The 16,233-nt window shown below is 39.8% G+C and overlaps 1 protein-coding gene across 2 annotated transcripts; it reads left to right on the forward strand.

Moving 5' to 3' along the window:
* The first annotated feature begins 12,525 nt into the window (after positions 1 to 12,525).
* Positions 12,526 to 16,101, forward strand: dmac2 (distal membrane arm assembly component 2). Of its 2 annotated transcripts, none has more exons than XM_020585862.1 (6): positions 12,526 to 12,634; positions 13,663 to 13,853; positions 14,478 to 14,558; positions 15,238 to 15,377; positions 15,560 to 15,722; positions 15,817 to 16,101. In XM_020585862.1, exons 1-6 carry the CDS (start codon positions 12,617 to 12,619, stop codon positions 15,974 to 15,976), a joined length of 753 nt encoding a protein of 250 aa, XP_020441518.1. In that variant the 5' UTR covers positions 12,526 to 12,616; the 3' UTR covers positions 15,977 to 16,101. The 2 variants fall into 2 exon arrangements, with proteins under 2 accessions (XP_020441518.1, XP_020441524.1); XM_020585868.1 differs by lacking the exon at positions 12,526 to 12,634 and adding an exon at positions 12,703 to 12,748.
* Positions 16,102 to 16,233: the final 132 nt, after the last annotated feature.

Below are 16,233 nucleotides of genomic sequence, written 5' to 3' on the forward strand. Positions count from 1 at the left end.
TCAGCAGGATTTAAACCTTCAGACCATGGCACTGATGACAGGAAGCAGTTGTGTGTGTGAGCTCTGTCACATTTTCTCCTAAACCCCCCTCACACTGAATTCACAGCTTGTGCACATGCAGCAGTGTGTCTACAAAATACAGTATGAATGTATGCAACATATTGCCTGAGTTATGGTTTGTGCATGTTGTTTGTATTGTATGTCTGTGTCTGTGCAACCACATGTATGAGTGTGTCCAACCCCCACCCCCCTTCCTTAGCAAGGTCACATGGTGGCAGCGCTGGACTCGGATTGAAGGCTTGTTGCCACGGTGATAAGCCAGCCGGTAATATCTCTAAGCACAGTCAGGATTAATCTTCTGACAGATGGCTGGCTGGTGAGTATCACTTCCTGAAACATACACACATACACACAAGCCGTATTCACCATCATCATCATCATCATCATTGCCTTTCATCCTTTATCATTACAACTACCTTTGCTTCATTGGCCTGCAGTCATACACACACATACACATACATACCAACAACACCATCTCCCGCCAAGACCAAGATCGAAGCTCTCATCTACGGTATTATCATCATTACTGCAGCAGCCTTGGTCGTCATCATCATTACTCATCATCCTCATAATGACCATCCTTACCACAGCCACCATTTCTCCTCATCATCATATCCATTACTACCACTGTCATCACCACGGTCATTACCTAAAACTGCCTCCAGGGAGCAATATACCAGGCGGTCACTAAATCACCCTGTGTGCCTCATTCATCAGTACAGAGTCATGATAATAGAAGCAGGGTCTTAGTTCATGGTTCAGGAGGTCTTCTTGCTTTACTTTCTTGAGAATTTTAATAAGCTTCGAGGTGAGAACACTGCACCATGATTGTGAATGTGACCCTGTTTACAGACTGTAGTCAGCTCTAAACCATCTAGTGTTGCATAAGTATTGTCTTTTATGGTGATTCAATAAATTTGTTTTTGCACTTTGTCCTTACAGACTTCTGTTTAGGGTTAATAGCTTCATTCATATAGCAGGCAGGTGTCTATAGTTCCTACAGTCTATGATGTAACCAAAGCAAGCATAATCAGGGCTGTGCACATTAGAATCATACAGAGGTGCTAGTGACTGAACTGTGCTCTTCAGTAGAGACTCCCTTCTTTATCAAATCATAAATGGTAGTGTTCATTGTAATTACGACTCTGGCATTAAAGTTGTGCTGTTGTGTGAGATCTGTGTCTTCAGTATCAACTATCATTTCTTTCAGTGGCTGAACTGTGTGTGAATTAAAACATTGTCAGTTCAGCATGATCTAATATGACAACCGAGTAAACCATACCCGCTGATACCCAGAATGCATTTCAACATGTCAGACATGACACTTTGAACAAAGACAGCCATTAATCTTCTGTCTGTTCCTTATTATTAATGATCCTCTCTAGACATGCTTTAAGACATGAAGGAAAAACATTTGTTTCTACATCATATGCCTTCAAATACCTTGTTAGAACTTATTAAATTACAGCCACTTCTTTCTCTTCACTGAAGCATGGAGCCAATCCCAACTGACTTTAGGCAAGAGCCAAGGTCCACCCTGGACAGGTTGCCAGTCTATCACAGAGCTGGCACTGAGACAGACAACCACACACACCCACACTCACAGGCAATAAAGAGTCACCAGTCAACCTAAGCTGCATGTCTTTGGACTGTGGGAGGAAGCCAGAGCCTGGATAGAACCCACACAGGCACAGGGAGAACATGCAAACTCCGCACAGAAAGGTCACGAACCCGCAACCTTCTTGCTGTGAGGCAACAGCGCTAACCACCGTGCCACTGTGCTGCCAACCATGCAAACGCCATATTACTCAACTCAAAAAGCGCTTTAGTCTCCTTGATTTAGGAGAACGTTTTCTTTCTTGCTTTTTATCTACTGAGCCAGTGCTACTCAAAATGCAGTTGTACTTTGTATGACAGGGCTGTGGGCAAATTATTGGGTAAATAAAACTGAATTAATATGTAGCACTGATTTACATTACAGGAGAAAGGAGGGAGGAGATAATGAAAATCAAAGAGTAAATTAAAAACCGTGCATAGAACAAATAAGAGGGAAAGGAAAGAGAGGTGAAAGAAGATGAATGGAAGAAATTAAAAAGTAAGACGAAGAATGACAATGCCAAAAACATTATGTGTGCTGAGGAAAATGAAGTATGGAGGAGAGAAACAGAAAGGTTTAAGAGGGGTACTGTAGCCGCAGAGCTGCAGTAAGAACATGGGAACTTGATGGCTGTTCTGCCTGGCTGCCTCTGCTTTGTCTTCAGGGAGAGCAGCTGAGGAGAAGGAGAGAAAGGGGGTGAGGAAGAGTAGAAGGAGGAGGATGGGGGCTTCTTTATGATTCCATGCAGTGCAGATATGGAAAGAGAGATTAGGGAGGAAGGGGGAGAAACTGGAGGGGTTAAAGGGGAAAGAGAGAGAACAAGAGGCAAAGAAATAATTCACTGAGGATGGTAAACTGGTTGACAAGTTGTTAAAATAAAAGTGGCCTTCTGAGAGTTAAGAGGAAGAGCAGATAGAGAGAACAAAAATGGACGATGACTGGAGGCGACAAGGAGTGCTGTGATAGGGGAACTAAGATGTGGAAGTGGAAAATGAAAAAGGAAATGATAGAAAATAAAGAGTGAAATGGGAGCAGAGATGTAGGAGACATTTAAAACAACACTGAACTTGAGGAACAGAGAGAGAGAAGAAGAGGAAGAAAAAAAAGGGAGAAGAGAGGAAACTGTGTCAGGGTGATTGTGAGATGGCGAGGCAGTAGCTCTGGGCAGGGTGAGAGGAAGTGATGCATACACTAACAGGAAGGAGCAGATCTCGGCGGCATGCTCCAATCAAACACCAGTCCTCCTAGGCGCCTTCCTTGATTGCTGGTGCAGACACACATGCATCACCAGCACGTGCACATGCATGCAGATGTTATGAAGTACTGAGGGGGATCTTAGACCACATACTATGCCATATACATATGCATAAATGATCTGCTATCTGTGACTTCAGTCTAAAAATATCACTTACTAGATCACTGCTGTCTCCCCACAGAAATAATATTTTGCTGCCATTCAAGCATGTCTCAGATCAGTAGTAGTAAATGTACAGTAAGTATATGTATCTGTACAGAGCCGTTGGAGTGTGTCTGCTAAGTGCTTTCACAGAGAGAGCACCAGGATGACTTACATCGACAAGTGCAGATATACAAGCTTACACACAGATATATACATCTGTACACATGTGTACATTTATGCAACAGTATACTATCAATACTACAATGTATATTCCATTACTAGTAAAAGTAGTGCAGACATCTTGGTGTCTAGCAGCAAATAGAAAGTGAATAAACATGTAATCAAATATCAAACTATACCTTTAAACTTGGAAGTCTAAATTATTATGAAATCCATCTTCTGTAAATGACTATAACTGAAGATCCTACAAAAATGTCTTGTTCCTCTAAAGTGGGTTTGTATCAGTTTTTGTATTTGTCTCCTGAACAAAATGTTTTTCATCAAAGGAGACTGGCTGTCACGTTCCCTTTCCGTTATTTTACAGCTAGTCTGTCAGCATCATCTGACTTTGGAGGTAGCTATAGGACAAAGTGCCATCAATAATTCTTCCCCTTTAGGGAAATGGAAGTAAGACTGGATAAACAGACAGATGGACAGATGAGTCAGCTGCCTCTTCAACAGGAAACAGCTGAATGTTGGGAAGTACTGGAAGAACTATACATGACATCTGTGTGGGGTGAGCCTGAAGGTGAAACAAGTCCACATAGATAAACATTCAATCTGTCGCCATGCAGTCCACACACACTTACAATGACAGTGTGACAGTGTATAAATATTTATAAGGGAATATGTAGCATAAATAAAACTTCCATGCTGCAGTCTACTCCAGCATACGCTGGCCTTCCAGCCTCATCTAAATCACTGGGACACACTACAGGCCATCAGCAAGGATAGAGCAGCTTTACAGTATGACTCTACTGTCAGTCGCTGGTGTATACCTTTAGCCTGTGTCTGTTCTTTCAGCAGATGGTGTGTGCTTGAGGTTCAAGGGCTGATGCATGGCCTTGATATGCATGGATGCATCCACAAACGTGTGTCCACCCATTTGTCTGTGTGTAGGTGTCCTGCTACTGCCACATTGTAATGTTTTATCATGAATATTTTACACATTTACATTACATTTCAACTTCAAACCTCCCCTCATAATACATTATTAACAGAAGTGATTGAATTGAGTTCATTTTTAAGTTACTGTATACTGAGTGTGTTCTTGTCTGACGCCAGAAGATATACAGGATGAGGGAGAATAAATCATCTGTGGAGTGAGTGGGCAACCCACACCCTCTTGGTTTATCCTCTTCTAAGCGTCTACATTGCATGGAAGCTGAGCATAAAGCTGCAGTATTTTCATTGATGTTAAAATGACAACAGATAAATTTGAAATGGGATGTGTTAGTAGCAGCCTGTTGCTGTACATACATGGACTGGATAAAACTGAAACTATTTGATGATGAGGGTGGCAAAGAAAGGAAGTGATGTCTGTATGGATAGCAACTAGCAATCAAAGAACAACACAAAAATGAAACAGGAAATCCTGTTCAAAAATGTTGACTAGACTAACCCTGACACTGGCATTTATGAAATGCAGCTTTAAATCCAACTGAATTCAACCACTGAAATACTAACTGTATATGAACTTACAACACAATTTCAACCATTTAATCATCACAGAAATAGGCTGGTCCTGAGAAAAGGCTCTGTGAGAAAAGGTTGAGTGGATTTTAGCTCCCAAATCATTGAGTTCACAGACAGTTTAAACTACAAACAACAGCTGAGCAGTGTGCTACACAAAGCACAGACTGATGATTTTAACGTGTTACCCACTTGATGCCATAAGGCATTAATATGTGTTGACAAGCCAAGTCTATACTTTAACTGGCAGCTGGGATCCTGCGGAGAGAAGAGTGATTAAAAAAGATGGCTAATTGAAAATAAGTGATGAAAATAGTAATGGAAATTAAAAGGTACAGTAGTGTGAATAAAGTCAACAAAAAACAAGGCCATTGACCTAAGTAGGAATTATTTACAGCATATTTTCAGAAATAAATTTTAGAAAACACATTTATACAACATACAGTACCTAAACAAGGTTCTGTTTTCTGGTGTGTGTATGTGTGTGTGTGTGTGTGTGTGTGTTTGTGTATGAATTCATGTCATAAAGAATTTTTAGCTATCAAAAAGAACAACAAAAAAGAGGTGGTTAAATTCACCTGATATTTTTGAGGTTTGTGGAAAGAGGCAGAGAGTACAAAAGTAATTCACAGGGGAAAGGACAGGCAGGACAGCTGGAGATGACAGAAGATCACGAGGCAGAGGAAGATGAAAAAGATTAGAGTAGTAGTGGTGCAGCTGATGGCTGCAACTCTGCTGGTGCCCACGTGGCATGAAAACATGGTTGAGCAACATTATGAGCCTCGTTAATTTTCTTTCAACCTCTGTGCTTCAACATGATAACGTATGCTCTGATGACAGAGTGGTGTGATGTCTAGAAAGAGTTATGGAGCAAGGATAAGAGAGATAGAGAAGCTGATGAGTGATTCTTTTTTTACAAGCAATTTCTAATGACCCTGACTACAGTGATATAAAAGAATGAGACAGGTAGTGTGATTAGGAGATAAGTAAAGTTGCTGTATGGATAGATGGGTGCACGAATTATGAAAGGTGAAAGAGGAAACTGAAGAAAGGCTATGGCAGCAGGTGTGTGCTGTAGATGAGGACTGAACTTGTTTCATGGGGCCAATCAAACCACCACTAGAATGAGTAATGTTGTGATGCAGAGTTGTTTTACGTGTCTACACCGTGACATGAAAAACATTAAAACATTAATTTGATGTATTTTGCACTGTAACAAGTGCCTCTCCTCTGAGCTCATATCTTCCCATTCTCCTCACTTTCTGTTTCTGCATTAAAAAATACAGAAAGCAGACACGCAGCAGCTTTGTTTTGCCTCATAACACACTCAAATATCCTTATTGATGATCAGAAATGAGTCTACAGTGTTGAAGCATTTCTGGATTGTCTTAAAACAGTAGTTGATTTTCTTTACTAATTTTGCAGCCATTATATGACTGAACATTAAACACAGAATGTAAAAGAACAAGACAGCATCTGGCTGTGAGTGGACGCAGCTGTTCACAGTATTATACCGGTTTATAGAATTAGAATAGCCTTAGTTTTGCTTTTAGACTAACTGAGAGTGGGTTGCACCAACACGCAGCTAGCCACTCTACCCCCCAGGGTAGAACTGACAGCTGTGTTTAGTCAGTGGATTTGTTTTAAATCACTTCCAAGTTGAAAATAATGAATCACAGTTTATACAAACTTGGATTTTGGGACGACATTCTGCACTGTTAGCAATGTCAGTAGATGTTTCAAGCCAAACATGTTTTCTTAAAGACAGTATACTGACATTTACCGGTGTCACATTGCATGTTTTGTTGAGCTCTAACCTAAATGAGCTATTTATTAAAATCATAATGCTTTAATCAATATTAATATTTTAGATGAAATTATGTATGTGAAAGGTGCCACATGTAATGAACCCACATAAATCACCTAATCCTGCAGTTCCCCTCCACTCAAAACATTTTAGTATCTTTCAACATATTGTACTGGTTGTACATCCTGCAAATATAAAATTTGTTAATTTCATTCAGTTTTATTAAGTCTCGTTAGCTTCATTTTTAAATGCGGCAGCGATTTTCGTTGCTCTACAGATGCGTGCAGTTACAGTCTATAAGATATGACTCAAAGGTGCAGTAGTATGGTTGAATACATAGGAAATAAATGAGTTAATGGCCCGTGGTAATGACATCGCCCCGGATTTAGGCAGACTGTGGTTTGAAAAGTTATGACAAACAAACACTGAAGTGTCAAACACAGATTTTCAAGTGACTTTTCACAGGGCTGTCAGACCATAGAATACACAGCTGCAGCTGATAAACCTAATTGCATAAATACTTTGATTTATGTAAGTTAATGAGAAGCCAGAATTGACAGTAGTCAGAGTCATTGCCAGTGCATGTTAATTGGCTCATCTACTGTAAAGCTAACTTAACCATCATTCGTTTCATAAGCTGCAGCTGCTCTGCTGATACTGTGAAAAGGGTCTGTTACTGTGAAGAAGCACACTGACAAATCAAGTTAGTGTTATTTATAAAGCCCAAAGTCACAAGTTTGTCTCAGAGGGGTTTTATTGACGTCACTACCAATCAGTGCAAAAGGATCTCACTGCCTTTTACAGTCTGTTTTGGGAATTTTCTAGTAAACTAATGCCACAGCCATATTATGAGTTACAGTTATGACTCAAGTGTTGTGGTCATCAGATGGCGCCAGATGACAAATGCCAGAGCAACTAACACACTGATATAGTTACTATTGAGCAGTGGTTTTGTGGGCAGAGCTGGTCATGTGGAGTAAAAAATAAATGTACATAATCAAATCTGCCAATGGATTTCAAGTGATTCATGTCATATATTTTATTATAGTATGTATAAAGAATGTGAAGTTGGCATCACAGCATGTTGAATTTTGGGTAAATGCATCATATTTGGAGCATCATGCTCATAATCCATCATACTGTAGATACACTACATACATCTACAGTCATGGCCAAAAATATTGTAACCCCTGCATTTCTGTCAGATAATGCACCATTTTTCCCATAAAATTGTTTGGATGTCTTGACTGTGTGTATTATATATTTGTTGAGAATAAGAGGTTCAAAGGTGCCTTAATAAATATTTTATGCTATTACATGCAACACGTGTTTGGTGAAAATCCCTGCTAGGTCTGGGGTTACTGCCAGTTCAACCTGCATGTGCTTACCGAAAAACAAAAGGCTTTATTTTGGTCATCTCCAAAAACTGAATCAGATCTCAACATTAAAATGATTTTTTGGAAACAGAGGGATAATCTTCAATCTTCAGTAGACAGCAGAAAGCAGAATCCTGGGATTTGGCTCCACTTCATCAGACGTCCTGCTGCGTGTCCAGCTGTGACAGAAGGTTGTCATCTCACTAATCATCTTATCACCTGAAAGAGCAAAGAGTTCTGATGTAGATGAGGGGTGTGAGGTTACGGGAAGAAACAGAAAGATTGCTAGGTTATGTAACAGCACATGGACTCATCACAACAGATTTTATGCATTTATCAGTGGCACTAACACCAATAGTGACAGTGTATTGACTAATACTAATACTAACATATACCTATATAAAAACATTGTTGTGTCACATCACAGCTATTAATACACACTTCAGAATGGATTTGCCTGTTCAGATTATTCAGTCATAGTTTGAATAGAAGCAGATATTGCCTGGGTGATGTTCAGCCCTGGGTCCATTATCAGCTTACAGTAATAAAGCTATAGTGGAGTAAAACGACAGCACTGTGATTGATGACAGTGAGAACGAACAGCCAGAACATGAATGTACTATTCAAGATTTGCAGCTCAATCTATGAGTCATTTCACATATTCTTTCTCCTTTTCCTCTCTTGCACTCTTTTTCTGACATGTATTCATATGCATATGTGCATTTGAGCTGTATGAGCACTTATTATGAACCACAGGCTCAACTCAAAATTCTGCTGACAACTACAGAGGGAAGGAGAGATTAGGAAAGAACATGTACAGAAATGATAAGACATTTGTAAATGTATACATTAAAAACCTGACTTGCATGCTGCAGAAGGTGACTGTAAAAGAGAGATGAAGGAAGAGAGGTTGACTTTGGGTGTGAAGCGCAAAAAGAACAAAGAGGAAGCTAAGGAAGAGGTGAGAAGGAGGATATGAGAGAACAGGACTGCACTGATTTATAGACTTTATGATAAAGACATTTGTTCATTCATTTAAAAGTGAATGAATGCACCAATTTTAAAAAGCATTGCATTCATATAACATTTTATATATGTTCAAAATTGCTTTCTGGGACCTTTGACTTCATCAATCAGGCTTTTTATGTACTTCTAATGAACTAAATTAAGTTAATTAAATAAAATATCTCATGTAAGAGGTCATTCAAAAGTCACACAACAAAGATGGCAAGTCAGAAGTTTTGAGTTTAGCATCAGTTTACAACTTACATCTAATGTAAGTTGCAGACAAAAATTCCTTTATTTCATTTGCATTATTCATCTGCTGCTATGTGGCTGACACAGTGAAAGCTCTCCAGCATAATCGGAATACTTCTACCGTACTGTACAGATGTTATCTTACAGAGAGAGACAGGAGACAGAGAGAACGATTGTGAAAAGTGTTTGTATATGAAACCTAAAATGCATTACTTAGATATAACATATAATTCATGTTAAATCAAGAGAGAGTCTACTGTACATAACTGTGTGTGTGTGTGTATCAGCTTGTTGAAAAGATTTGGAGGACCCAGCAGTAACTCTTATTTCTGGTATGAAGTCTCAGAGGAAAACTGAACCTTGCCCTGTTCTGTCCTCCGGATCCTTAGGGTCACATGCATGGGAGAGCAGTGATCTCCAGAGAGCTGTGTCTGATCATATTTTTGTGCCTGTACAGCACTGATCTAAGTGAATAGCAGTGATTTTATGTGTAGCCTATCTTACAGTGTGCTCTGCTCGGTTTATGCTATTTTTGGCTGATGTGCTATTCTGAGTGACACCTCCCTACAAGATAATGGTGCTGTATAATTGCGCAGCATGTATAAAGACAGGTTGGGTCGCTGTGCTGTTTGTCACCATGGTAATACATTCTCTTGAACATCAGTACAGATGTGTGAAAAAGAGGGATAACAAGATGATGATTATGTGCTCTAGTGCAGTGTGTGGATAATGAACAAATGTACAAAAGATAAAAAGGCACACATCACAGTCCAGCGCTGGTATGCACACTTATTTACAGAAGATGTGTGTATGTGTGTATTACAGTACATTTTGGGTTATTTATGCTTCAGCAAAATATTAATTGTTTCATCTATGACAACCTGTACCTATTGATCATTTAATATAATATACATTTGCTATCTCATTTTCCATTTAATTACATTTCAAGCCAGTATGTTGAGAAAAATATGTAGTCCGCAATATGTATAGCTGATTTTTTAAGCACTGATTCAGTCAGTTTTAGCTTTGCTCATTATACGCTTTGTGACCTCCTGTTGCCCTCCCAGTGACTGTTCCTCATTCTGAGCACCTTCCCAGTACAACTGCCCTTTAATGACTTTTCATAGCAGGACTGTGGATGTAGACTCCAGTGGCCCTATGAGACCAGGCCAAAACAACCCTGACAGTTGCTAACGGTCTCAAGAATGTTACAGAAGGTTGTGCATGTATGTACTGTATGTGAACGTGACATGTGGGTGTGCGCCTGTCTTTACTACATCTCTGCAGAAACACAGGGAAGAGGCTGGGGCTGAGAGGAAGAATGAGAGACACAGCCAGTGGCTAATGGCTTTCCTGTTGGGCCATCATACTGCAGCGCACAGTAAAAAGTGAAAAGCCACAGGGGAGCAGCTATTAGAGACCTCAGGCTTCATTTAGCAACAAGACTGTGGAAGCAGCTCTGTCTTGTACTGCTTAAAATAAATAACATTGTCATAAATTACAGAATAGTCATAGATAATAAGGTTGGCATTTGAGAAGAGCAGACTAAAGTTGTCTGCTCATAACTGGTATAATACCGCCCGTATGCATGTGCCAAGAACACGATGAGTCTGCCAGTGCATGTGGAGGGAATGATGGTTCATATCAGTGGAGCAAAATGTTTCAAGGTTTCAAGGATTTAATGATTCAAGGGTGGCAGCATAGGCTGATTGGTGTCTCTAAATTGCCTGTAGGAGTGCGCCCGCAGCTGGCTGGGATTGGCTCCAGCTCCCTGTGACCCCATTTGGGACTAAGCGGTTTAGAAAATGGGGTGGGGGAGTATCCAGAAATTGTATCACTGCTTTTGCAGCTTTTAAGATGTGAATGTAACTTATATCTTTCCACTTAAAACACAATATCGATCCTTAACACTTTGCGCATGGCACAGGGTTTGCACATTGCATGCACACAGTGCATAAGTTTCAATTTGATGTCATGTTTGATGCCATGACACTATTCTTAGCCTTCAAATGATATTGTTAGTGATATTTAGGATGCATCAAAGACTATTGCATCAAAGCCCTTTATTACATCTAACATTTAAGAGGTTGTACTTTCTCATGGCACAGAATAGCAATGGCTGTCTTTTCAGACTCTAAACTTTATTGCATGGTTGCTTTTCAAATGTCCATTAGGGCCCAATTAAAATTCATGAGTACAAAGAAACATATGGGGTATGAATACAGTGCATCAAACCCTACATATCAATGAAAATCCCATCAACAACACAGTAAGGTGAATTTCAAAGAGAAGTGCTTTTGATCTGAACACATGAATATTCCTGAGGTAGTATACAAAATAAACTGTCATCTCAACCTGACACAGATCACTGGGTTTAGCAGGGGTGTTTCCATCTGGAGATGCGCTTAGAATATTTAATTATTTAAGATTAAAATCGATGATCATCACTCTCAGGGACATATGCACAAACACCCATAAATGTACCTGCATGCACAATCACACATGGTGTTTTGGAGGCACATGCACCATGAGGACATTGCAAACATTTTGGTCCAGTGAGCACCTGTTCCACCATCCATTCCCTATTGGGTCCCTCTTCCACTCACTCCCTTTATTGGTCCATATGTTCATCCAAGACTTCAGTAATTTTATTTTCTACATTGATTCTGCCTTTTCCTCAATCCTTTGATCCCTTTGTCAAGCTCTCTAATAGGACCAAATCAGTTGTAAACAGCTTTCATGGCAATGTCTTTACCATGTAGTTATGTGTGACACCAGTGCTCATGGATGTTGGTCACTCATTGGAAACACATAAGCCACTGAACATACCCGATCAGTATAAACCTCACCATTCACTGTTGCTTCTTTTCTCCACCAATTTTTTGCAAACACACAGGACAAGTGCAAGCTGTCATCTAATTTGCTAATTGTTTATACCGGCAGGTGTGGACCATCTGCCACAGCACACTCACTGTGAGTGCAGGAGCTTGGGGACCTGGAGTGGTATTGGTATTGGTACAGTATACTTGTTTTTCCATGACACATCTGTCAGGCAGGTGGTGTTTCAAACTGTCTTCTTTCCCTGGGGTATTCAGGAATGCTTGGAGGAAAATTGAATAAACAAGTAAACATACATGAGCAGCAAAGTGAGGCTGTAGGTGACTGATTCAGTTTGTGCATGATGTTTTTGTCTGACAGTCTGACATTTCAGTCACCATGCAGTAGCCTGGTTCACGCTAAAGTAGTTCACCGATTTACCCATCTTGTCTTTATATTTTAACCCACTGGTGTGTGTAATGCCAGTTCGGGTTCCTCTAGTCAAGAATAGAGACGTGCATGGGGCGCCACCTTGCGGTAGATAAAGTGAACAACTGAAATGCGAAGGCGTAAAGTTTGTCCTGTACGACTATCCGTTGAATGGTGCAAAAATGGCGGCCTCTTGTAAGGTGAGTTGCTTTTCAAGATTTTACTGCACTTACCTGATAAATCACAAACTGTATGGAGTTTTTATTTTATTTTTTTACTATCTATTTAAATGACAGATAATAATCTGTTACAAGGTGTGTGCGCTCAATTTATAGGCTTATAGCATATGCAGTTGTTAGGGTTTTCCTATAATGCTGTAATGGACTGAATGTAGTTAACGTTAGCTAACATCTAACTGTATAACGCTAACCCATTTCTAGCAACGGTCTTTGGGGTTTGTATTTAGTTTTACTAAACATAAGATATCTATAAATTCTTGTTTCAGGCTTTCTAACAATGGCATAAGGCAGTCTTTCATGAAGCTCTGTACCTTTGATTGTAGGCTGTGTAAATTACTGAGCTAAGGTTAACTTCTAAATTCTAAAAATTGTTGGCATGAAGCGTGTTGTGATATCGTATTAAGCTGTGATATCATACATGTCTGTGAGTGCATTTAGAGGTCTAGTACATGTTAGGGAAGCAATCAACCTTTATCCAGTTCTCTGCCCCCTCCTTTGGCGGTCACAATCCATAACTTCCAACACATAATACGTATTACTACTTAAAGTATTTTGTTTGTTTATTTGTTTTCTTGGTATCTCCTTTCACTTTGAGCAGTCCATAAGTGACAGATCCAGGAAACGTCCGCTGTTATTGGATGCCTACCAACAGAAATCAACCACTGAACATTTCTGCAGCTCTTTAGGATTTTTGTTTTTATATTTTATCATTGATGTGTCCTGTGTTTCTGTTAGATTTTTTTCTTATTAACCCTCATCAAAATCACTTCTAATTGTCCAGTGACACCAGCATATATGTATATTTTGCTACTGTGTAATAAGATCACCATAAATTATTTTATGATAGGAACTGTATCATGTTTTACCTTGTCTCTCCTGCCACAGGGTGCAATCTCCAATCCAGAGTGCATTTCTCAAGATGGCACCTGATGTGTTTTTGAAAAAAGTCATTTATAGTCACTGTTTCCCATCTCTCTCTGTCTGTACAGTCTCTATACAGATGTTGCCAGCAGTCAGTTTGCCATCTTGTTGCTAGGAAACTGTCAAGCTCCAGATCAGTGTCTCCACCTCCCCTGCACAGAAGGATACTCCTCTTCCTCACTCAGCGTTTCTATGATCTGGAAATGTTGCTGAGCTGGAGGGGTCAGCTGAGGAGGAAGGGGATTATGAGGAAGAATGCGTAAGATATTTTTTAAAATGTTTTGGTTGCTATGCTGGTATCTGTCCAAGTGAAACAGGGTTAATGAGATGAAACTCTTCATTCATTATTATATCTATAAAATAACTTTGATCAAACCAAAAAGAATTTAAATTATGAACTCTCCCAATTTGTTGTTAATTTGGGTTAAGTTGTCATAGTAGTTTAGAAAAGGCTTTCCAAATTCTTTCAGATTTATTCACATTCCCCCTTCAGTGTGATCTTGATTTTTTTTTTTTTCCAGTTTCAGATAAAACAATGGCCATCTTGTATGAGATAGTGGTACCGATCGCTTCCATTTAAGCAGGATGAGAGTACTGTAGTGAAAGCTATCACATTCCGGCCAGCCATGTTATATCCTTGGGCATCAGTCCAAACAGGGCAGTAGCAGGAAGGGGTTCAATAGTCACACTGAAAGAATCAATCTTCCTCCAAAATGTCTGAAGACTTGGGCACAACCAAAACATATGTAACCACATTGCAGTTGCAGATTTTATTGATCACAAGTGGGATCCCTGTTAGGATATATCCTTGCCAGTTTCTCCTTAGTGAGATGGAGACCATTAAATTTGGCCTTCACTGACTTTCTTCCTCTGTCTTTCACAGTTACTACGACTTCACTCAGAGATTATATGGGTCAGACATAGCAGCAGCATTTTATATCTTGAGTCTGAAGGGAGGATTTAGGTAAGTGCCTCATTCCATCACATCATCATTGTGTATGGATATGCTGTAGGATTAGCTTCTTTTTTAATAAATGTTTTTATTTTCTTTTTTAATGATTGTTCAAATCAGCCTTTGGACTGTACATGCAACTATGGGGTTAGATGACCTCTTTGTTACAAGTGATGAGACAATGGCACTCCCTGAACCTGCCATTTTATGGCCTTGAAATTGACAGGTGTGTTTATGTTTAACTATTTCGTAAAATGTTGAAAAATTGAAAAAAGCAGAGAGAAAAACACCACAACTTCTCAGGGACCAGATTGGCTCTTGGATTTAGTTTTGTCTGAACTAGTGATGGGAATAGCGGTTCTTTGAACAGAACCAAATCCTATGGCTCTGTTCCTTTCATAAAGCCATTCAGAAGAAGAGCTCATCATTTCATTAAATAATTAATACATTTGAGGTGTAATCTCAGCATTGATGTGATTGATTCAAGTTACTGCCTGTGAGTTTGATTGAGCGCAGGGTTTAGCTGCACACAAGGCTCAGATGAGTTCATATACACTTGGCACACCCAAAATGTTAATTTTCTTGTTTTTCCTGGTAGTTAATAACTATCTGCAACATTACTGTTATGGTTATATTTTAAATGTGGTGCTCTGACCCAGTTTTCATGTTACGGTCTTTGATATGTCCTTAGATTTGTTGGCCAGTCAGACTGGTTTCGTGCAGACCAAAGGGGCAAGTTCAACTGGGATTTCTTGAATCACAAAGACACACCCCTAGAGGAAGTAGACATGAGCTACACTGTCATCAACTACAGAGGATTGGACAATCTGGGTAAAGAGCTTCAACTCAGCCTCATTTATCTTTTTCAGTTTCTTTCTTTTTTTCCCCTTCAAAAGTACAATTGTTCTGCTGTAACCTCATTCTTTCTCTGTCTTACTTTGTTAGGCACATGTACTTTGAATTCATTTTAATATTCTACATGTCAGTTTTTGATCTGATTTGTCTTCCGTCAGAGGGGCAGCAATCTTTGAGGACTCTAGCATTACGAGGATGTCCTGAAGTGGACGATTGGTTCCTGGCTAGGCTCCATGTGTTCGAGGACTCTCTGGAGGAACTGGACATCTCTCACTGTCCACGCATCACTACGGGCGGCCTGGCTGCACTGAGGAATCTCAAGTAATTATCCAGACACTCACATTATAGCCTTGTTGTGATTACCAAAACACTACTGTTGTGCTAAATAACTCCCTTTTGTGTATTGTGTGTGCAGGGGACTGCGGCGTCTGGACCTATCATCCCTCCCTGGGATTTCAAGTCCTGGCTTGGTCGTCATCCTGTTAGAGGAAATGTTACCACAGTGCCAGATCATTGCTACTGGCTATGACTACAGCATAAAGCAGCATGGTGGAGAGGAGGAGGTGCAGAGGTAGTGCATGGACAGGAACAAGAATCTGAAGAATCAAGTGATACAGGGTGTGAGCTCTGCTGTCACTGCACTGTAGTTTTATAGAATGGGTGCTGATGGTGCCAAAGGAGGCGCAGAGGAAACTTGTGACATAAGAAGATGAGACAGTAAGACTCATTTCTGCAGCAAAACAGCCATCACAGCTTAGTTTCAGTATCAAACCAAGCTAGTTTAGGGAGATCACACAGAAAGTCCAGAACATATGAACTGTTGAATTTTACA

The sequence above is a fragment of the Monopterus albus genome, unplaced genomic scaffold (genome assembly GCF_001952655.1).
Source record: "Monopterus albus unplaced genomic scaffold, M_albus_1.0 scaffold8.1, whole genome shotgun sequence".
NCBI classification, from domain to species: Eukaryota; Metazoa; Chordata; class Actinopteri; order Synbranchiformes; family Synbranchidae; genus Monopterus; species Monopterus albus.